Source organism: Coregonus clupeaformis, unplaced genomic scaffold (assembly GCF_020615455.1).
Source record: "Coregonus clupeaformis isolate EN_2021a unplaced genomic scaffold, ASM2061545v1 scaf1095, whole genome shotgun sequence".
In the NCBI taxonomy this organism is placed as follows: domain Eukaryota; kingdom Metazoa; phylum Chordata; class Actinopteri; order Salmoniformes; family Salmonidae; genus Coregonus; species Coregonus clupeaformis.
This window is the reverse complement of record NW_025534549.1, coordinates 31,261-54,155: the sequence shown is the minus strand read 5'-3', so window position 1 is coordinate 54,155 and position 22,895 is coordinate 31,261. Positions and strand designations below refer to the sequence as shown.

Here is a 22,895-nt window from a genome sequence, read left to right as displayed (position 1 = left end):
TACCTTCACCACCTGGGGGCTGCCTGTCAGGAAGTCCAGTACCCAGTTACAAAGGGCGGGGTTCAGACCCAGGGCCCAAGCTTAATGATGAGTACTATGGTGTTGAAGGCTGAGCTTTGTTGGTGTAACATTTATTGACAATTTTGATACCTTCTGGAAACAAAGCTCGTATTATAAGGAGGATGGGATCCACGCCATTCACAGCTTCAGCAAATGTACATTATCCGAGGGGCGTTGGAAGAGACAATGTACGTAACCTAATTTATGTCCTTCTTACTGCCCTGAATGCCTCTGCTGATCCTACAGCTATTGTATGCAGTAATAATATGCCTATGAACCAGAGTAATACTGTTAGTACTGAGTTGGTGTGCCCTAGTAGGAAGTCCACTGTGTGCAGCTCACCCTGCACTAATAAAAATAACCTGAACGTCTACCTCTGCTAAGCTTCCCAGTAAAGCAAGAAAAACAATCAAGCATCCCAGAAAAGTGTTAAAAAATAGCACACGTTAACATATCTTGCTTAAGAAACAAGGTTCATGAAATCAATAATTTGCTAATAACAAATGACATTCATATTCTGACAATCTCTGAAAGATTATACCTTTGATGATACAGTGGTAGTAATACATGGTTATAAGATCTTCAGAAAAGACAGAAATGCCAAAGGTGGAGGTGTGGGTGTTTATATTCAGAACCACGTTCCTGTAAAGCATAGAGAGGATCTCATGTTAAATACAGTTGAAGTAATATGGCTACAGGTTCATCTGCCCCACATAAAGCCCATTCTGGTGGGAAGCTGCTATAGACCAAAAAGTGCTAACAGTCAGTATCTGGAAACATGTGTGAAATGCTTGATAATGTACATGATATCAATAGAGAGGTATATTTTCTGGGTGATTTAAATATTGACTGGCTTTCATCAGGCTGCCCACTCAGAAGAAAGTTTCAAACTGTAACTAGTGCCTGCAACCTGGTTCAGGTTATCAATCAACCTACCAGGGTAGTTACAAATAGTACAGGAATGAAATCAAATAAAATAAAATCAAATAAAATTGTATTGGCCACATGCGCCGAATACAACAGGTGCAGACATTACAGTGAAATGCTTACTTACAGCCCTTAACCAACAGTGCATTTATTTTTAACAAAAAAGTAAAAATAAAACAACAACAAAAAAAGTGTTGAGAAAAAAAGAGCAGCAGTAAAATAAAATAACAGTAGGGAAGCTATATATACAGGGGGGTTACCGGTGCAGAGTCAATGTGCGGGGGCACCTGCTAGTTGAGGTAGTTGAAGTAATATGTACATGTTGGCAGAGTTAAAGTGACTATGCATAAATAATTAACAGAGTAGCAGCAGCGTAAAAGGATGGGGTGGGGGGGCAGTGCAAATAGTCCGGGTAGCCATGATTAGCTGTTCAGGAGTGTCAAGGCCGGGCGTAGGTGTGGTGTGGAATCAAATGCAGGATGCAGATGCAAGTCCAAAAATACTTTAATAAAGTCCACAAAATGAACGGCTACAAACAGAGCCGGAAGAACAAGGAAAATAACGCAGACAGCGTACAAAATCAACAAACGCACAACAGTGCGGAACTCTCTATAACATTAGAGCACGAACGGAATGGCAACACCTGCTGACATAGAACAACTACACACAACCACAAGACAGAAACAACGAGAACTTAAAGGACACATAATCAAGACATAATGAGCAACAGGTGTACCAAGACAGACCAAACCAAACACACACAGAAACAACGAACGGTGGCAGCTAGTACTCCGGGGACGACGACCGCCGAAGCCTGCCCGAACAAGGAGAAGGAGCAGCCTCGGCAGAAACCGTGACAGTACCCCCCCCTTGACGCGCGGCTCCAGCCGTGCGCCGACCCCGGCCTCGGGGACGACCAGGAGGACGCGGAGCAGGGCGCGTGGGATGACCACGATGGAACTCAGTCAGAAGAGACGGGTCTAAGATATCTCTCCTCGGCACCCAGCACCACTCCTCCGGACCGTACCCCTCCCACTCCACAAGATATTGGAGACCCCCCATCCGGCGTCTCGAATCCAGGATGGACCGAACTGTGTACGCCGGAGCCCCCTTGATGTCCAGCGGGAGCGGAGGAGTCTCTGCTATCTCACAGTCCTGGAGTGGACCAGCTACCACCGGCCTGAGGAGAGACACATGGAACGAGGGGTTAATATTCTTATACTCAATAGGAAGTTGTAATCTGTAACACACCTCGTTCAACCTCCTCAGGACTTTAAAAGGCCCCACAAACCGCCGACCCAGCTTCCGGCAGGGCAGGCGGAGGGGCAGGTTTCTGGTCGAGAGCCAGACTCGATCTCCCGGTGCGTACACCGGTCCCTCACTGCGGTGGAGATCGGCGCTCGCCTTGTGTCGACGGATGGCCCGCTGCAGATGTACGTGAGCAGCGTTCCACGTCTCCTCCGAGCGCCGCACCCACTCATCCACCGTAGGGGCCTCGATCTGGCTCTGATGCCAAGGTGCCAGAGCCGGCTGGTACCCTAATACACATTGGAAAGGAGTGAGTCTGGTGGAGGAGTGGCGAAGGGAGTTCTGGGCCATTTCAGCCCAGGGAACGTACCTCGCCCACTCCTCCGGCCGGCCCTGGCAATACGACCTCAGAAACCTACCCACATCCTGGTTTACCCGTTCAACCTGCCCATTACTCTCCGGGTGGTACCCCGAGGTAAGGCTCACCGAGACCCCCAAGCGCTCCATGAACGCTCTCCAGACTCGAGAGGTAAACTGGGGGCCTCGATCAGACACTATATCCTCGGGTACCCCGTAATGCCGGAAGACGTGAGTGAATAGTGCCTCAGCGGTCTGTAGGGCAGTGGGGAGACCCGGCATGGGAAGGAGACGACAGGCCTTCGAGAACCGATCCACAACGACCAGGATGGTGGTATTTCCCTGGGAGAGGGGAAGGTCAGTAACGAAATCCACCGAAAGGTGAGACCAGGATCGTTGTGGAACGGGCAGGGGTTGTAGCTTACCCCGGGGCAGGTGTCTGGGTGCCTTACACTGGGCACACACCGAACAGGAGGAAACATAAACCCTCACATCCCTGGCTAACGTTGGCCACCAGTACTTAGTGCTAAGGCAGTGCACCGTCCGGCCAATCCCTGGATGTCCAGAGGAGGGTGACGTGTGAGCCCAATATATAAGTCGATCCCGAACCTCGAGCGGCACGTACGTCCGACCCACAGGACACTGCGGAGGGCTAGGATCGGTACGTAACGCCCGCTCGATTTCGGAATCGACCTCCCACACCACCGGTGCCACCAGGCAAGACGGCGGGAGTATGGGCGTGGGCTCAACGGACCTCTCCTCCGTGTCATACCGCCGGGACAGGGCATCTGCCTTACCGTTCTGGGACCCAGGGATGTACGTGATCTTAAAAACGAACCGGGTCAGAAACATGTTCCACCTAGCCTGGCGAGGGTTCAGTCTCCTAGCTGCCCGGATGTACTCCAGGTTTCGGTGGTCAGTCAAAATGAGGAAAGGGTGCTGAGCCCCCTCAAGCCAATGCCTCCACACCTTTAGGGCCTGGACCACGGCTAGCAGCTCCCTGTCCCCACGTCATAATTTCGCTCCGCCGGACTGAGCTTTTTAGAGTAAAAAGCACAGGGGCGGAGTTTCAGGGGCGTGCCAGACCGTTGCGAGAGCACGGCCCCTATACCGGCTTCAGACGCGTCTACCTCGACCTGGAATGGTAGCGCGGGATCCGGATGCGCCAGCACCGGCGCCGAGGTAAACAGGTCCTTCAGTCTCCCAAAAGCCCTATCCGTCTCAGCAGACCACTGCAAGCGCACCGGACCTCCCTTTAGTAGAGACGTTATGGGAGTTGCCACCTGTCCAAAACCCCGGATAAACCTCCTGTAGTAATTTGCAAAGCCCAAGAACAGCTGCACCTCTTTAACAGTAGTTGGAGTTTGCCAATTACGCACGGCCGACACACGGTCAACCTCCATCTTTACCCCTGACGCAGACAACTGATAACCCAAAAAGGAGACAGACTCCTGGAAAAACAGACATTTCTCTGCCTTGACATACAGATCATGCTCCAACAATCTCCTCAATACTCGGCGCACCAGGGCTACAGGCTCGGCTCGGGTAGAAGAATACACTAGAATGTCGTCAATGTACACGACCACTCCCTGCCCCTGCATATCCCGGAAGATCTCATCAACGAAGGATTGGAAGACTGAAGGAGCATTCATTAACCCGTATGGCATGACGAGATACTCGTAATGACCCGAGGTGGTACTAAATGCTGTCTTCCATTCGTCTCCCTCCCTAATACGCACCAAGTTGTATGCGCTCCTGAGATCCAATTTTGTGAAGAACCGCGCCCCGTGTAAAGACTCCGTCATAGTCGCAATCAGAGGGAGTGGATAACTGTATTTCACAGTAATCTGATTGAGACTGCGGTAATCAATACACGGGCGCAAACCTCCATCCTTTTTCTTCACAAAAAAGAAACTCGAGGACGCAGGGGAAGTGGAGGGCCGTATGTATCCCTGTCTCAGAGACTCGGCTATGTAAGTCTCCATAGCTCTCTTCTCCTCTTGAGACAGAGGATACACATGGCTCCGCAGAAGCGCAGCTCCTACCTGGAGGTCTATCGCACAATCCCCCTGTCTATGTGGTGGCAATTGCGTCGCCTTCGCCTTACTAAACACAAGTGCTAAATCCTCATACTCGGGGGGAATGTGCAATGCGGGCAGTTGGTTTGGACTTTCCACCGAGGTCGCCCCTCACGGAAACGCCCCAGACATCGCCCCTACACACTGGACAGACCACTCCTTGAGAGCCCTCTGTTGCCACGAAATAGAGGGATTATGAGTAATCAACCAGGGAAGCCCCAGCACCACCGGATACGCAGGAGGGTCTATAAGATATAGCTGAATAGTCTCCTCATGACCCTCCTGCGTCCCCATCCTAAGTGGAGCTTTGACCTCCCTAATCAACCCCGATCCCAACGGACGGCTATCTAGAGCATGTACAGGGAAAGGATTACTGACAGGAAGGAGGGGAATCCCTAACTCTGTACAAAATCGCCGATCTATAAAATTCCCAGCTGCGCCTGAATCTACTAGCGCCTTATGCTGGGAATGAGGTGCAACCTGTGGGAAGCAAACAGGTATGGTTAGGTCCACAACAGAGAGCTCTGGGTAAGTGGGGCGCCTACTCACCTGGGAGGACTCCCCAGTGCGTGGCCTGCCGTCTCTCCCCCTAGGAGACCCCCCCCAGCACCTGACCGCAGTGTGTCCTCCACGGCCACAGTAGGTACAGGGGTTGGTCCCCCTGGGGCTCCTTTTCCTCTCCTCTCTAGCGCCAGCACCCCCGAGCTCCATAGGACTAGGCTCGGAGGTGCTGGAGGGTGGAATGGACGGCCCCCACTCAGGACGTCCGCGGGTGGCCAACAGGGTGTCGAGGCGAATGGCCATGTCTACCAACTGGTCAAACGTGAGGGTGGTGTCCCTGCAGGCCAACTCACGACGGACGTCCTCCCGTAGGCTGCAGCGGAAGTGGTCTATGAGGGCCCGCTCATTCCACCCTGCGTCTGCCGCTAGAGTCCGGAACTCCAGTGCAAACTCCTGGGCGCTCCTCTTCCCCTGTCGGAGGTAGAATAGACGTTCTCCCGCCGCCTTCCCCTCAGGTGGATGGTCGAATACAGCCCTGAAGCGACGGGAGAACTCCGCATAGGTGATCGTCGCGGGGTCTATTCTCCTCCATTCGGCGTTGGCCCACTCCAACGCCTTGCCGGTGAGACAGGAGATGAGGGCGGAAACGCTCTCGTGTCCCGAGGGCACCGGGTGTACGGTGGCGAGGTAGAGTTCTACTTGCAGGAGGAAACCTTGACACCCGGCAGCGGTACCATCATACGCCCTCGGGAGCGAGAGCCGAATCCCACTGGGTTCCGGAGCGTGGACTAAGGGACTGACCGGTGCTGGTGGTACTGTGGGAGGAGGTGTGGGTGCCCAACTGGTCTCCAGGCGATGCAGGGTATTCATTACTCCCTGCAGAGCGTTGGTGATCTGGGCTATCCTGTCATCCTGTCCGCAGACGCGCTCCTCCCATGACTCGGTCGCTGCTGCTGCTCCTGCTGATTCCATGAGTGGTGTGTAGTTCTGTCAAGGCCGGGCGTAGGTGTGGTGTGGAATCATATGCAGGATGCAGATGCAAGTCCAAAAATACTTTAATAAAGTCCACAGAATGAACGGCTACAAACAGAGCCGGAAGAACAAGGAAAATAACACACACAGCGTACAAACTCAATAAACGCACATAGAGCACTAACTGACTGGAAGCACCTGCTGACATAGAACAACTACACACAACCACCAGACAGAAACAACCAGAACTTAAAGGACACATAATCAAGACATAATGAGCAACAGGTGTACCAAGACAGACCAAACCAAACAAACACAGAAACAACGAACGGTGGCAGCTAGTACTCCGGGGACGACGACCGCCGAAGCCTGCCCGAACAAGGAGAAGGAGCAGCCTCGGCAGAAACCGTGACAAGGAATCTTATGGCTTGGGGGTAGAAGCTGTGAAATCATCAACATGTATTGATCATATCTTTACTAAAGCTGCAGAAATTAGTTTTAAAGCAGTTTGCAAATCCATCGTATGTAGTGATATCAATTTAGTAGCCATATCTAGGAAAACCAAAGTTCCAAAGGCTGGGCCTAATATTGTGTATAAGAGGTCATACAATACGTTTTGTAGTGATTCCTATGTTGTTGATGTGAAGAATATTTGTTGGTCCATGGTGTGTAATGACGAGCAACCAGACGCTGCACTTGACACATTTATGAAATTGCTTATCCCAGTTATTAATAAGCATGCACCCATTAAGAAAATGACTGTAAAAACCCAGTGGATTTCATTTACATTAAAATTTTTGTCATTTAGCAGACGCTCTTATCCAGAGCGACTTACAGGAGCAATTAGGGTTAAGTGCCTTGCTCAAGGGCACATCGACAGATTTTTCACCTACTCGGCTCGGGGATTAGAACCAGCAACCTTTCGGTTACTGGCACAACGCTCTTACCCACTAAGCTACCTGCCGCCCTGATTCCCTGATGAGGAATTGAAAAATTGTATGGTTGAGAAGGATGAGGCAAAAGGAATGGCAAATAAGTCTGGCTACACAACCGATTGGCAAACGTACTGTAAATTGAGAAATCATGTGACTAAACTGAGTAAAAAGAAGAAGAAACTACACTATGAAACAAAGATAAATGACATAAAGAATGATAGTAAAAAGCTTTGGAGCACCTTAAATGGAATTTTGGGCAAAAAGACAAACTCAGATGGCTCATTCATCACAAAACCCACTGATATTGCCAACTACTTTAATCATTTTTTCATTGGCAAGATTTGCAAATTTAGGCATGACATGCCAGCAACAAACGCTGACACTACACATTACTAACGACATGTCAGCTATCACAGCGATTGAAATGACATTTACATTTACGTCATTTAGCAGACGCTCTTATCCAGATCGACTTACAAATTGGTGCATTCACCTTATAACCAGTTGGATAACCACTTTACAATATGTTTTTTTTTTTTTTGGGGGGTAGAAGGATTACTTTATCCTATCCCAGGTATTCCTTAAAGAGGTGGGGTTTCAAGTGTCTCCGGAAGGTGGTGAGTGACTCCGTTGTCCTGGCGTCGTGAGGGAGCTTGTTCCACCATTGGGGTGCCAGAGCAGCGAACAGTTTTGACTGGGCTGAGCAGGAACTGTGCTTCCGCAGAGGTAGGGGGGCCAGCAGGCCAGAGGTGGATGAACGCAATGCCCTCGTTTGGGTGTAGGGACTGATCAGAGCCTGAAGGTACGGAGGTGCCATTCCCCTCACAGCCCCGTAGGCAAGCACCATGGTCTTGTAGCAGATGCAAGCTTCAACTGGAAGCCAGTGGAGTGTGCGGAGGAGCCGGGTGACGTGGGAGAACTTGGGAAGGTTGAACACCAGACGGGCAGCGGCATTCTGGATGAGTTGTAGGGGTTTAATGGCACAGGCAGGGAGCCCAGCCAACAGCGAGTTGCAGTAATCCAGACGGGAGATGACAAGTGCCTGGATTAGGACCTGTGCCGCTTCCTGTGTAAGGCAGGGTCGTACTCTCCGAATGTTGTAGAGCATGAACCTACAGGATCGGGTCACCGCCTTGATGTTAGCGGAGAACGGCAGGGTGTTGTCCAGGGTCACGCCAAGGCTTTTTGCACTCTGGGAGGAGGACACAACAGAGTTGTCAACCGTGATGGCGAGATCATGGAATGGGCAGTCCTTCCCCGGGAGGAAGAGCAGCTCCGTCTTGCTGAGGTTCAGCTTGAGGTGGTGATCCGTCATCCACACTGATATGTTTGCCAGACATGCAGAGATGCGATTCGCCACCTGGTTATCAGAAGGGGGAAAGGAGAAGTTCAGTTGTGTGTCGTCTGCGTAGCAATGATAGGAGAGGCCATGTGAGGATATGACAGAGCCAAGTGACTTGGTGTATAGCGAGAATAGGAGAGGGCCTAGAACTGAGCCCTGGGGGACACCAGTGGTGAGAGCATGTGGTGCGGAGACAGATTCTCGCCACGCCACTTGGTAGGAGCGACCTGTCAGGTAGGACGCAATCCAGGAGTGAGCCGCGCCGGAGATGCCCAACTCGGAGAGGGTGGAGAGGAGGATCTGATGGTTCACAGTATCAAAGGCAGCAGACAGGTCTAGAAGGACAAGAGCAGAGGAGAGAGAGTTAGCTTTAGCAGTGCGGAGAGCCTCCGTGACACAGAGAAGAGCAGTCTCAGTTGAATGACCAGTCTTGAAACCTGACTGGTTTGGATCAAGAAGGTCATTCTGAGAGAGATAGCAAGAGTGTTGGCTAAAGACGGCACGCTCAAGAGTTTTGGAGAGAAAAGAACGAAGGGATACTGGTCTGTAGTTGTTGACATCAGAGGGATGGAGTGTAGGTTTTTTGAGAAGGGGTGCAACTCTCGCTCTCTTGAAGACGGAAGGGACATAGCCAGCGGTCAAGGATGAGTTGATGAGCGAGGTGAGGTAAGGGAGAAGGTCTCCAGAAATGGTCTGGAGAAGAGAGGAGGGGATAGGGTCAAGTGGGCAGGTTGTTGGGCGGCCGGCCGTCACAAGTCGCAAGATGACAGCAACAGTTAACAAAGAGCAGCAGTTAGTTTCAGAATTGGTGGCAAGGAATAAGCTAGTCCTCAATATTTCAATACCTAAAACGTTGTATTTGGGACAAATAATTCAATAAACCCTAAACCTCAACTAAATCTTATAATGAATAATGTAGAAATTGAGCAAGTTGAGGAGACTAAACTGCTTGGAGTAACCCAGGATTGTAAACTGTCATGGTCAAAACATATTGATACAACAGTAGCTAAGATGGGGAGAAGTCTGTCCATAATAAAGCGCTGCTCTGCATTCTAAAACTGGCCCAAATTGGAGGAGAGATTGACTTCATCACTACTTGTATTTGTGAGAAGTGTTGGAATGCACCGAGGTGTCTGTTTAAACTACTAGCATACAGCTCAGACACCCATGCATACCCCACAAGACATGCCACCAGAGGTCTATTCACAGTCCCCTAGTCCAGAACAGACTATGGGAGGCGCACAGTACTACATAGAGCCATAACTACATGGAACTCTATTCCACATTACATTTACGTCATTTAGCAGACACTCTTATCCAGAGCGACTTACATTATTTATTTTTTCATACCCCCTGTGGGAATCGAACCCACAACCCTGGCGTTGCAAACGCCAAGCTCTATCAACTGAGCTACATCCCTGCCGGCCATTCCCTCCCATAGACGACGCTGGGCCAATTGCGCGCCGCCCCATGGGTCTCCCAGTCACGGCCGGCTACAACAGAGCCTGGATTCGAACCAGGATCTCTAGTGGCACAGCCTGCACTGCATCTTAGACCACTGCGCCACTCGGGAGTATAGTATAACTCATGCCAGCAGTAAAATTAGATTTAAAAAACAGATACAAATACAATTTATGGAACAGCGGGGACTGTGAAGCAACACAAACATAGACACATGCATACAAACACACGATAACATACGCACTATACAGACATGTACACATGGATTTGGTGTTATAGATACAGTGGCTTGCGAAATTATTCACCCCCCTTGGCATTTTTCCTATTTTGTTGCCTTACAATCTGGAATTAAAATTGATTTTTGGGGGGTTTGTATCATTTGATTTACACAACATGCCTACCACTTGAAGATGCAAAATATTTTTGGGTGTGAAACAATAAAGAAATAAGACAAAAAAACTGAAAACTTGAGCGTGCATAACTATTCACCCCCCCAAAGTCAATACTTTGTAGAGCCACATTTTGCATCAATTACAGCTGCAAGTCTCTTGGGGGTATGTCTCTATAAGCTTGGCACATCTAGCCAATGGGATTTTTGTCCATTCTTCAAGGCAAAACTGCTCCAGCTCCTTCAAATTGGATGGGTTCCGCTGGTATACAGCAAACTTTAAGTCATTCCACAGATTCTCAATTGGATTGAGGTCTGGGCTTTGACTAGGCTATTCCAAGACATGTAAATGTTTCCCCTTAAACCACTCAAGTGTTGCTTTAGCAGTATGCTTAGGGTCATTGTCCTGCTGGAAGGTGAACCTCCGTCCCAGTCTCAAATCTCTGGAAGACTGAAACAGGTTTCCCTCAAGAACTTCCCCGTATTTAGCGCCATCCATCATTCCTTCAATTCTGACCAGTTACCCAGTCCCTGCCGATGAAAAAATGGTGTTCTCGGGTTGATGAGAGGTGTTGGGTTTGTGTCAGACATAGCGTTATCCTTGATGGCCAAAAAGCTCAATTTTAGTCTCATCTGACCAGAGTATCTTCTTCCATATGTTTGGGGAGTCTCCCACATGGCTTTTGGCGAACACCAACTGAGTTGGCTTATTTTTTTCTTTAAGCAATGGCTTTTTTTCTGGCCACTCTTCCGTAAAGCCCAGCTCTGTGGAGTGTACGGCTTAAAGTGGTCCTATGGACAGATACTCCAATCTCCGCTGTGGAGCTTTGCAGCTCCTTCAGGGTTATCTTTGGACTCTTTGTTGCCTCTCTGATTAATGCCCTCCTTGCCTGGTCTGTGAGTGTTGGTGGGTGGCCCTCTCTTAGTGTTGTTGCAGACTCTGGGGCCTTTCAGAACAGGTGTATATATACTGAGATCATATGACAGATCATGTGACACTTAGATTGCACACAGGTGGACTTTATTTAACTAATTATGGGACTTCTGAAGGTAATTTAAAGAATTCTTTGAAACAAGTTATTTTTTTAAATTTACCTTCACCAATTTGGACTGTTTTGTGTATGTCCATTACATGAAATCCAAAATAAAAATCAATTTAAATTGCAGGTTGTAATGCAACAAAATAGGAAAAACGCCAAGGGGGGTGAGTACTTTTGCAAGGCAATTAATGTGGTAGTAAGGGCAGAGGCCTGAGGGCAGTTAATATGTTGTGAAATCTGTTATGAATGTATTGTAAAATGTATAATTGCCTTAATTTTGCTGGACCCCAGGATGAGTAGTTGCTGCCTTGGCAGGAACTAATGGGGATCCATAATAAATACAAATACAAATATAGTCAATGAACAGCATTCTTACGTAGGTATTCCTCTTGCCCAGATGGGATAGGGCAGTGTGCAGCGCGATGGCGATGGCATCGTCTGTGGATCTATTGGGGTGCTAAGCAAATTGAAGTGGGTCTAGGATGTCAGGTAAGGTAGAGGTGATATGATTCTTGACTAGTCTCTCAAAGCACTTCATGACGACAGAAGTGAGTGCTACGGGGAGAAAGACATTTAGTTCAGTTACCATTGCTTTCTTGGGTACAGGAAAAATGGTGGACATCTTTTTTTTTATTTATTTATTTTTTTATTTCACCTTTATTTAACCAGGTAAGCCAGTTGAGAACAGGTTCTCATTTACAACTGCGACCTGGCCAAGATAAAGCAAAGTAGTGCAATAAAAACAACACAGAGTTACATATGGGGTAAAGAAAAAAAACATAAAGTCAGAAAATACAACAGAAAATATATATACAGTGTGTGCAAATGTAGCAAGTTATGGAGGTAAGGCAATAAATGGGCTATAGTGCAGAATAATTACAATAGTATTAACACTGGAATGCTAGATGTGCAAGAGATTATGTGCAAATAGAGATACTGGGGTGCAAAAAGAGCAAATTAAATAACAATATAGGGATGAGGTAGTTGGGTGGGCTAATTTCAGATGGGCTGTGTACAGGTGCAGTGATCGGTAAGGTGCTCTGACAACTGATGCTTAAAGTTATTGGGGAGATAAGAGTCTCCAGCTTCAGAGATTTTTGCAATTCGTTCCAGTCATTGGCAGCAGAGAACTGGAAGGAATGGCGGCCAAAGGAGGTGTTGGCTTTGGGAATGACCAGTGAGATATACCTGCTGGAGCGCAGACTACGGGTGGGTGCTGCTATGGTGACCAATGAGCTAAGATAGGGCGGGGATTTGCCTAGCAGTGATTTATAGATGGCCTGGAGCCAGTGGGTTTGACGACGAACATGTAGTGAGGACCAGCCAACAAGAGCGTACAGGTCACAGTGGTGGGTAGTGTATGGGGCTTTGGAGACAAAACGGATGGCACTGTGATAGACTACATCCAATTTGCTGAGTAGAGTGTTGGAGGCTATTTTGTAAATGACATCGCCGAAGTCAAGGATCGGTAGGATAGTCAGTTTTACGAGGGCATGTTTGGCAGCATGAGTGAAGGAGGCTTTGTTGCGAAATAGGGAAGCCGATTCTAGATTTAACTTTGGATTGGAGATTCTTTATGTGAGTCTGGAAGTTGAGTTTACAGTCTAACCAGACACCTAGATATTTGTAGTTGTCCACATACTCTAGGTCAGACCCGTCGAGAGTGGTGATTCTAGTCGGGTGGGCGGGTGCTAGCAGCGTTCGATTGAAAAGCATGCATTTAGTTTTACTAGTGTTTAAGAGCAGTTGAAGGCTACTGAAGGATTGTTGTATGGCATTGAAGCTCGTTTGGAGGTTTGTTAACACAGTGTCCAATGAAGGGCCAGATGTATACAAAATGGTGTCGTCTGCGTAGAGGTGGATCTGAGAGTCACCAGCAGCAAGAGCGACATCATTGATATACACGGAGAAAAGTGTCGGCCCAAGAATTGAACCCTGTGGCACCCCCATAGAGACTGCCATAGGTCCAGACAACAGGCCCTCCGATTTGACACACTGAACTCTATCTGAGAAGTAGTTGGTGAACCAGGCGAGGCAGTCATTTGAGAAACCAAGGCTATTTAGTCTGCCAATAAGAATGCGGTGGTTGACAGAGTCGAAAGCCTTGGCCAGGTCGATGAAGACGGCTGCACAGTACTGTCTATTATCAATCGCGGTTATAATATCGTTTAGGACCTTGAGCGTGGCTGAAGTGCACCCGTGACCAGCTCGGAAACCGGATTGCATAGCGGAGAAGGTACGGTGGTATTCGAAATGGTCGATGATCTGTTTGTTAACTTGGCTTTCGAATACTTTCGAAAGGCAGGGCAGGATGGATATAGGTCTGTAGCAGTTTGGATCTAGAGTGTCACCCCCTTTGAAGAGGGGGATGACCGCGGCAGCTTTCCAATCTCTGGGGATCTCAGACGTTATGAAAGAGAGGTTGAACAGACTAGTAATAGGGGTTGCGACAATTTCGGTGGCTAGTTTTAGGAAGAAAGGGTCCAGATTGTCTAGCCCAGCTGATTTGTAGGGGTCCAGATTTTGCAGCGCTTTCAAAACATCAACTGTCTGAATTTGTGTGAAGGAGAAGCGGGGGGCATGGGCAAGTTGCAGCAGAGGGTGCAGAGTTGGTGGCCGGGTTAGTGGTAGCCAGATGGAAAGCATGGCCAGCTGTAGCAAAATGCTTGTTGAAATTCTCGATTATTGTAGATTTATCGGTGGTGATAGTGTTTCCTAGCCTCAGTGCAGTGGGCAGCTGGGAGGAAGTGCTCTTATTCTCCATGGACTTTACAGTGTCCCAAAACTTTTTGGAGTTAGTGCTACAGGATGCAAATTTCTGTTTGAAAAAGTTAGCCTTTGCTTTCCTGACTGCTTGTGTATATTGGTTCCTAACTTCCCTGAAAAGTTGCATATCGCGGGGGCTATTTGATGCTAATGCTGTACGCCACAGGATGTTTTTGTGCTGGTCAAGGGCAGTCAAGTCTGAGGAGAACCAGGGGCTATATCGGTTCTTAGTTCTGTATTTTTTGAATGGGGCATGTTTATTTAAGATTGAGAGGAAATTACTTTTAAGGAACAACCAGGCATCCTCTACTGACGGAATGAGATCTATATCCATCCAGGATACCTGGGCCAGGTCAATTAGGAAGGCCTCCTCGCTAAAGTGTTTTAGGGAGCGTTTGACAGTGATGAGGGGTGGTCGTTTGACCGCGGACCCGTTACGGACGCAGGCAATAAGGCAGTGATCGCTGAGATCCTGGTTGAAGACAGCTGAGGTGTCTTGAAGCAAGTGGGGACAGCAGACTGGGATATGGAGGTTGAATATGTCCGTAAACACTCCAGCCAGCTGGTCTGCACATGCTCTGAGGACGCGGCTAGGAATGCCATCTGGGTCGGCAGCCTTGCTAGGGTTAACACGCTTAAATGTCTTACTCACGTCAGCCACAGAAAATGAGAGCCCACAGTCCTTGGTTGCGGGCCGCGTCGGTGGCACTGCGTTATCCTCAAAGATGGCGAAGAAGGTGTTTAGCTTGTCCGGAAGCAAGACGTCAGTGTCGCCGACGTGGCTGGTTTTCCTTTAGTAGTGTGTGTATCTGTGTTTGTGTATTGTCAGTAATTTGTGTGTGTGTGTGTGTGTGTGCGTGCGGCCAGTAATGTGTGTGTGTGTGTGTGTATAGAGTCAGTAATGTGTGTTTGTGTGTGTGTCATGACAGGCTGTGATGGGCGGTATCGTGCGGGGAGCAGGAAAGCAGATGATTGGAGCGTTGAGTAACCTGGTGGGGTACTACTTCATAGGCTTCCCCATTGGAGTCTCGCTCATGTTCCCTAACAAGATGGGCAACGTGGCTGGTTTTCCCTTTGGAATCTGTGATGGTCTATAGACCCTGCCACATACGTCTCGTGTCTGAGCCGTTGAATTGCGACTCCACTTTGTCTCTGTACTGACGTTTTGCCTGTTTGATTGCCTTACGGAGGGAATAACTACACTGTTTTTATTCGAACAAAGGATCCAATTCGGGAAAGTCGTATTCCTGGTCATAATGCTGGTGAGTTACCACCACTCTCATATTCAAAAAATATTTACGGCTGTATGTAATAACACAAAAAACGTTCTGGCCTAATAATGTAAGAAATAGACACACACAAACAAATACTGCAAAGTTGCTCAGGAGCTAGAAGCAGAGCTGCCATGTCTGTTGCTTAGGAGCTAGAAGCAGAGCTGTCATGTCTGTTGCTTAGGAGCTAGAAGCAGAGCTGTCATGTCTGTTGCTCAGGAGCTAGAAGCAGAGCTGCCATGTCTGTTGCTTAGGAGCTAGAAGCAGAGCTGTCATGTCTGTTGCTTAGGAGCTAGAAGCAGAGCTGTCATGTCTGTTGCTCAGGAGCTAGAAGCAGAGCTGCCATGTCTGTTGCTTAGGAGCTAGAAGTAGAGCTGCCATGTCTGTTGCTTAGGAGCTAGAAGCATAGCTGCCATGTCTGTTGCTCAGGAGCTAGAAGCAGAGCTGCCATGTCTGTTGCTTAGGAGCTAGAAGCAGAGCTGTCATGTCTGTTGCTTAGGAGCTAGAAGCAGAGCTGCCATGTCTGTTGCTCAGGAGCTAGAAGCAGAGCTGCCATGTCTGTTGCTTAGGAGCTAGAAGCAGAGCTGTCATGTCTGTTGCTTAGGAGCTAGAAGCAGAGCTGTCATGTCTGTTGCTCAGGAGCTAGAAGCAGAGCTGCCATGTCTGTTGCTTAGGAGCTAGAAGCAGAGCTGTCATGTCTGTTGCTTAGGACATAGAAGCAGAGCTGCCATGTCTGTTGCTTAGGAGCTAGAAGCAGAGCTGTCATGTCTGTTGCTTAGGAGCTAGAAGCAGAGCTGTCATGTCTGTTGCTTAGGAGCTAGAAGCAGAGCTGCCATGTCTGTTGCTCAGGAGCTAGAAGCAGAGCTGCCATGTCTGTTGCTTAGGAGCTAGAAGCAGAGCTGCCATGTCTGTTGCTTAGGAGCTAGAAGCAGAGCTGCCATGTCTGTTGCTTAGGAGCTAGAAGCAGAGCTGCCATGTCTGTTGCTTAGGAGCTAGAAGCAGAGCTGTCATGTCTGTTGCTTAGGAGCTAGAAGCAGAGCTGTCATGTCTGTTGCTCAGGAGCTAGAAGCAGAGCTGCCATGTCTGTTGCTTAGGAGCTAGAAGCAGAGCTGCCATGTCTGTTGCTCAGGAGCTAGAAGCAGAGCTGCCATGTCTGTTGCTTAGGAGCTAGAAGCAGAGCTGCCATGTCTGTTGCTTAGGAGCTAGAAGCAGAGCTGCCATGTCTGTTGCTCAGGAGCTAGAAGCAGAGCTGCCATGTCTGTTGCTCAGGAGCTAGAAGCAGAGCTGCCATGTCTGTTGCTTAGGAGCTAGAAGCAGAGCTGCCATGTCTGTTGCTCAGGAGCTAGAAGCAGAGCTGCCATGTCTGTTGCTTAGGAGCTAGAAGCAGAGCTGTCATGTCTGTTACTTAGGAGCTAGAAGCAGAGCTGCCATGTCTGTTGCTTAGGAGCTAGAAGCAGAGCTGCCATGTGTGTTGCTTAGGAGCTGGAAGCAGAGCTGCCATTTCTGTTGCTTAGGAGCTAGAAGCAGAGCTGCCATATCTGTTGCTTAGGAGCTAGAAGCAGAGCTGTCATGTGTGTTGCTTAGGAGCTGGAAGCAGAGCTGCCATGTCTGTTGCTTAGGAGCTAGAAGCAGAGCTGCCATGTCTGTTGCTTAGGAGCTGGAAGCAGAGCTGCCATGTCTGTTGCTTAGGAGCTAGAAGCAGAGCTGCCATGTCTGTTGCTTAGGAGCTAGAAGCAGAGCTGTCATGTGTGTTGCTTAGGAGCTGGAAGCAGAGCTGCCATGTCTGTTGCTTAGGAGCTAGAAGCAGAGCTGTCATGTCTGTTGCTTAGGAGCTAGAAGCAGAGCTGTCATGTCTGTTGCTTAGGAGCTAGAAGCAGAGCTGCCATGTCTGTTGCTCAGGAGCTAGAAGCAGAGCTGCCATGTCTGTTGCTTAGGAGCTAGAAGCAGAGCTGCCATGTCTGTTGCTTAGGAGCTAGAAGCAGAGCTGCCATGTCTGTTGCTCAGGAGCTAGAAGCAGAGCTGCCATGTCTGTTGCTTAGGAGCTAGAAGCAGAGCTGCCATGTCTGTTGCTTAGGAGCTAGAAGCAGAGCTGCCATGTCTGTTGCTCAGGAGCTAGAAGCAGAGCTGCCATGTCTGTTGCTTAGGAGCTAGAAGCAGAGCTGTCATGTCTGTTGCTTAGGAGCTAGAAGCAGAGCTGCCATGTCTGTTGCTCAGGAGCTAGAAGCAGAGCTGCCATGTCTGTTGCTTAGGAGCTAGAAGCAGAGCTGTCATGTGTGTTGCTTAGGAGCTGGAAGCAGAGCTGCCATGTCTGTTGCTTAGGAGCTAGAAGCAGAGCTGTCATGTCTGTTGCTTAGGAGCTAGAAGCAGAGCTGTCATGTCTGTTGCTTAGGAGCTAGAAGCAGAGCTGTCATGTGTGTCAGCACCATCCAAACAGGATTTCTGGAAAACACTGTTGTTTTGTCATCAAACTTAATGATGGTGTTGAAGTTGTGCGCGGCCACGCAGTCATGGGTGAACAAGGAGTACGAGAGGGGACTAAAAACGCACCCCTGAGGGGCCCCAGTGTTGAAGATCAGCGTGGCAGATGTGTTGTTGCCTACCCTCACCACCTGGGGGTGGCCCGTCAGGAAGTCCAGGATCCAGTTGCAGAGGGAGGTGTTCAGTCTCAGGGTCCTTAGTTTAGAGATAAGATTGGAGGGAACTATGGTGGCCAACGCTGAGCTGTACTCAATGAACAGCATTCTCACATAGGTGTCTGTCTTGTCCAGAGAGAGGGCAGTGTGGAGTGCAATAGAGATTCCGTCATCTGTGGATCTGTTGGGGCGGAATGTGAATTGGAGTGGTTCCAGGGTGTCTGGGATGATCGTGTTGATGTGAGCCATGACCCGCCTTTCAAAGTATTTCATGGCTACAGATGTGAGTGCTACGGGGCGATAGTCATTTAGACAGGCAACCTTCGCGTTCTGTGGCACATGCCTGGTTCAGTGTTGCTTGCTTTGAAGCGAGCATAGAAGGCACTTACAGTGAGGGAAAAAAGTATTTGATCCCCTGCTGATTTTGTATGTTTGCCCACTGACAAAGACATGATCAGTCTATAATTTTAATGGTAGGTTTATTTGAACAGTGAGAGACAGAATAACAACAAAAAAATCCAGAAAAACGCATGTCAAATATGTTGGGGTTAGGGTTAGGGTTAGGTTTAGGGTTGGGCAACTCGAACCTTCAGCTCCCTCTACAGATTTTCTATGGGATTAAGGTCTGGAGACTGGCTAGGCCACTCCAGGACCTTAATGTGCTTCTTCTTGAGCCACTCCTTTGTTGCCTCGGCCATGTGTTTTGGGTCATTGTCATGCTGGAATACCCATCCACGACCCATTTTCAATGCCCTGGCTAAGGGAAGGAGGTTCTCAACCAAGATTTGACGGTACATGGCCCCGTCCATTGTCCCTTTGATGCGGTGAAGTTGTCCTGTCCCCTTAGCAGAAAAACACCCCCAAAGCATAATGTTTCCACCTCCATGTTTGACGGTGGGGATGGTGTTCTTGGGGTCATAGGCAGCATTCCTCCTCCTCCAAACACGGCGAGTTGAGTTGATGCCAAAGAGCTCGATTTTGGTCTCATCTGACCACAACACTTTCACCCAGTTCTCCTCTGAATCATTCAGATGTTCATTGGCAAACTTCAGACGGGCCTGTATATGTGCTTTCTTGAGCAGGGGGACCTTGCGGGCGCTGCAGGATTTCAGTCCTTCACGGCATAGTGTGTTACCAATTGTTTTCTTGGTGACTATGGTCCCAGCTGCCTTGAGATCATTGACAAGATCCTCTCGTGTAGTTCTGGGCTGATTCCTCACCGTTCTCATGATCATTGCAACTCCATGAGGTGAGATCTTGCATGGAGCCCCAGGCCGAGGGAGACTGACAGTTATTTTGTGTTTCTTCCATTTGTGAATAATCGCACCAACTGTTGTGGCCTAGCCAGTCTCCAGACCTTAATCCCATAGAAAATCTGTGGAGGGAGCTGAAGGTTCGAGTTGCCAAACGTCAGCCTCGAAACCTTAATGACTTGGAGAAGATCTGCAAAGAGGTGTTGGACAAAATCCCTCCTGAGATGTGTGCAAACCTGGTGGCCAACTACAAGAAACGTCTGACCTCTGTGATTGCCAACAAGGTTTTTGCCACCAAGTACTAAGTCATGTTTTCCAGAGGGGTCAAATACTTATTTCCCTCATTAAAATGCAAATCAATTCATAACATTTTTTACATGTGTTTTTCTGGATTTTTATGTTGTTATTCTGTCTCTCACTGTTCAAATAAACCTACCATTAAAATTATAGACTGATCATGTCAGTGGGCAAACTTACAAAATCAGCAGGGGATCAAATACTTTTTTCCCTCACTGTATATATATATTATAGTTAGCTATGTTTCATAGTATGTTTTTCACTTTTACTTACTTAGCTAGCTTAGCTAGCTAGCTAGTTTAAATAAAAAATGAAGGAGAATCAAGAGGAGAGAGAGCTAGCTGTAGCTTAGCTAGCTATATATATATATTATAGTTAGCTATGTTTCATAGTATGGAGAGAGAGAGAGAGAGAGCTAGCTGTAGCTTATATATTATAGTTTTGTTTCATATGTCACTACTCATCACCACACCGCTAGTTATATTTTGTTGTACTTTTTTCACTTTCACTTACTTAGTTAGAGAATTCTAACAATAGCTTTTGCTCATGATGTAAGAGTGCTATGGTAGACGGGCATCCAAAGGTCCCGTTTGTCTCGACCAATTTAGGTAAAAACAATACAATCTGTGGATCATGTCTTAACTCTTCCAAACTCAGTAAGTTATTTAGGATTGGTTTTAATTTATAAACTAACCTGTCTTTGGCAACGCCGCATTCGCTTTTTCATGTCCGTCTCCAATACTCTGTCTGGGGTGTCCGACGACCGACACTGAGCGAAAAGAGTCCATGTCAGGGGATATCTTTACATGGCACGTTTTGATGTTCTACAGACCCTTTCCCATGCATACTTGGAGTTTTGTGGATACACCATATCCTGACATTCTGAATCAAGATACTGTACGTCTGTTAGACATACACTACCAGTCAAAAGATTGGACACACCTACTCATTCAAGGGTTTTTCTTTATTTTTACTATTTTCTACATTGTAGAATAATAGTGAAGACATCAAAACTATGAAATAACACATATGGAATCATGTAGTAACCAAAAAAGTGTTTAACAAATCAAAATACATTTTATATTTGAGATTCTTCAAATAGCCACCCTTTGCCTTGATGACAGCTTTGCACACTCTTGTCATTCTCTCAACCAGCTTCACCTGGAATGCTTTTCTAACAGTCTTGAAGGAGTTCCCACATATGCTGAGCACTTGTTGACTGCTTTTCCTCCACCCTGCCGTCAGACTCATCCCAAACCATCTCAATTTGGTTGAGGTCGGGGGATTGTGGAGGCCAGGTCATCTGATGCAGCACTCCATCACTCTCCTTCTTAGTAAAATAGCCCTTACACAGCATGGAGGTGTTCAGACATTTCTCGAAGGTTTGATCCCAAACAGTGAATGTATCCATAACTGCTGCTAGCTTCAAATGTTATAAAGAACTTTATTTCCTGACTGCTTTGTGTGCGTGTGTGTGTTTCTCTCTGTGTGTGTGTGTTTGCGTGTGCGTGCGTGTGTGTATGAATGCATGTGTGTGTGCGTGCATGTGAGCAGGTGGGACACGCGTGTGCGTGGTGAGGCTACCACCCAGGAGATCCGTAACTCTGACGGGACGATCACGGTGCGAAGCGACTTCATCCTGGTACCCAGCAAGAACACACACCTGGAGACACTCACCTGTATCACCTCCTATAACCAGGAGACATACACCGACTCTGTCACGCTGGATATACAGTGTAGGATACACACACCTACAACATACTCACATACAAACAACACACACACACCTACAACATACTCACATACAAACAACACACACACACCTACAACACACTCACATACAAACAACACACACACACACCTACAACATACTCACATACAAACAACACACACACACACCTACAACACACTCACATACAAACAACACACACACACACCTACAACACACTCACATACAAACAACACACACACCTACAACACACTCACATACAAACAACACACACACACCTACAACGTACTCACATACAAACAACACACACCTACAACATACTCACATACAAACAACACACACACACCTACAACATACTCACATACAAACAACACACACACACACCTACAACACACTCACATACAAACAACATACACACACCTACAACACACTCACATACAAACAACACACACACCTACAACATACTCACATACAAACAACACACACACACACCTACAACACACTCACATACAAACAACACACACACCTACAACATACTCACATACAAACAACACACACACACCTACAACACACTCACATACAAACAACACACACACCTACAACATACTCACATACAAACAACACACACACACACCTACAACACACTTACATACAAACAACACACACACCTACAACATACTCACATACAAACAACACACACACACCTACAACACACTCACATACAAACAACACACACACACACCTACAACACACTCACATACAAACAACACACACACACACCTACAACACACTCACATACAAACAACATACACACATACATCAGGGTTGGGGTCAATTCCAATTTAATTTTAAATTCAATTCTTGAATTCACTCATGAAGTGGAGAATACATGTTGATTTCAATTTGAATTCCAACAATATCAAGTTGTGGAATTGGAATTGAATTGGAATTAGATTGTTTGAACTTTCTGAATTGGAAAATATTTAATCTTTGGAATTGAATTGAATTGGAATTCAGTATTTTTACATTTCCTAGTTTACAGAGTTAATGCACATAGTATCAAACTTTGACTTCAGGATTTTAAATCATTTCAACTGCTTTTATATGTCCAGTTTAGCTAGGCCGTCTGAACAGTGACATGATCGGCCTGAAAGGTCCCTGTACTTTTTGGCCAATTAACATTTCCTATTAGGTGACAAGATAGAAATGAGTAAAGGGTCGTTCCTCGTTTATTTGATTTGAATCTGAAATCAAACAACACATAAACGGTTTAGTTTTTTGTTTTTATTGTCTAAAGGAAATATTAAATAATGAGAAACAGAATAATGATTTCATTATTCAAATGTTGTGTTTATAATTATCGGTTCTGGTTTGACACGTGCACCGTACGTTTTGGCCAATTAATAGTCGTGAATTCCTGCCAACACAGAAAATGATAAATTAGTCTTTCTTTATGTTTTTGAGCTGCATATACACTACCAGTTTGGACACTGTTTGGACACACCTACTCATTCAAGGGTTTTTCTTTATTTGTACTATTTTCTACATTAGAATAATAGTGAAGAAATCAAAACTATGAAATAACACATATCGAATCATGTAGTAACCAAAAAAGAGTTAAACAAATCAAATATATA

The 22,895-nt window shown here is 47.2% G+C and overlaps 1 protein-coding gene across 1 annotated transcript in view; it reads left to right on the top strand.

The window, feature by feature from the left end:
* The window catches only part of LOC121559660 (nectin-1-like), a gene marked incomplete at its 3' end in the record, with an annotated part of 34,681 nt that extends 13,354 nt beyond the window's left edge, over nt 1-21,327 (top strand). Inside the window, exon 6 of the mRNA XM_045217527.1 lies at nt 21,084-21,327. Coding sequence (XP_045073462.1) covers nt 21,084-21,327 — 244 coding nt within the window. The remainder of the gene's footprint in view (nt 1-21,083) is intronic.
* Between the last annotated feature and the right edge of the window lie 1,568 nt (nt 21,328-22,895).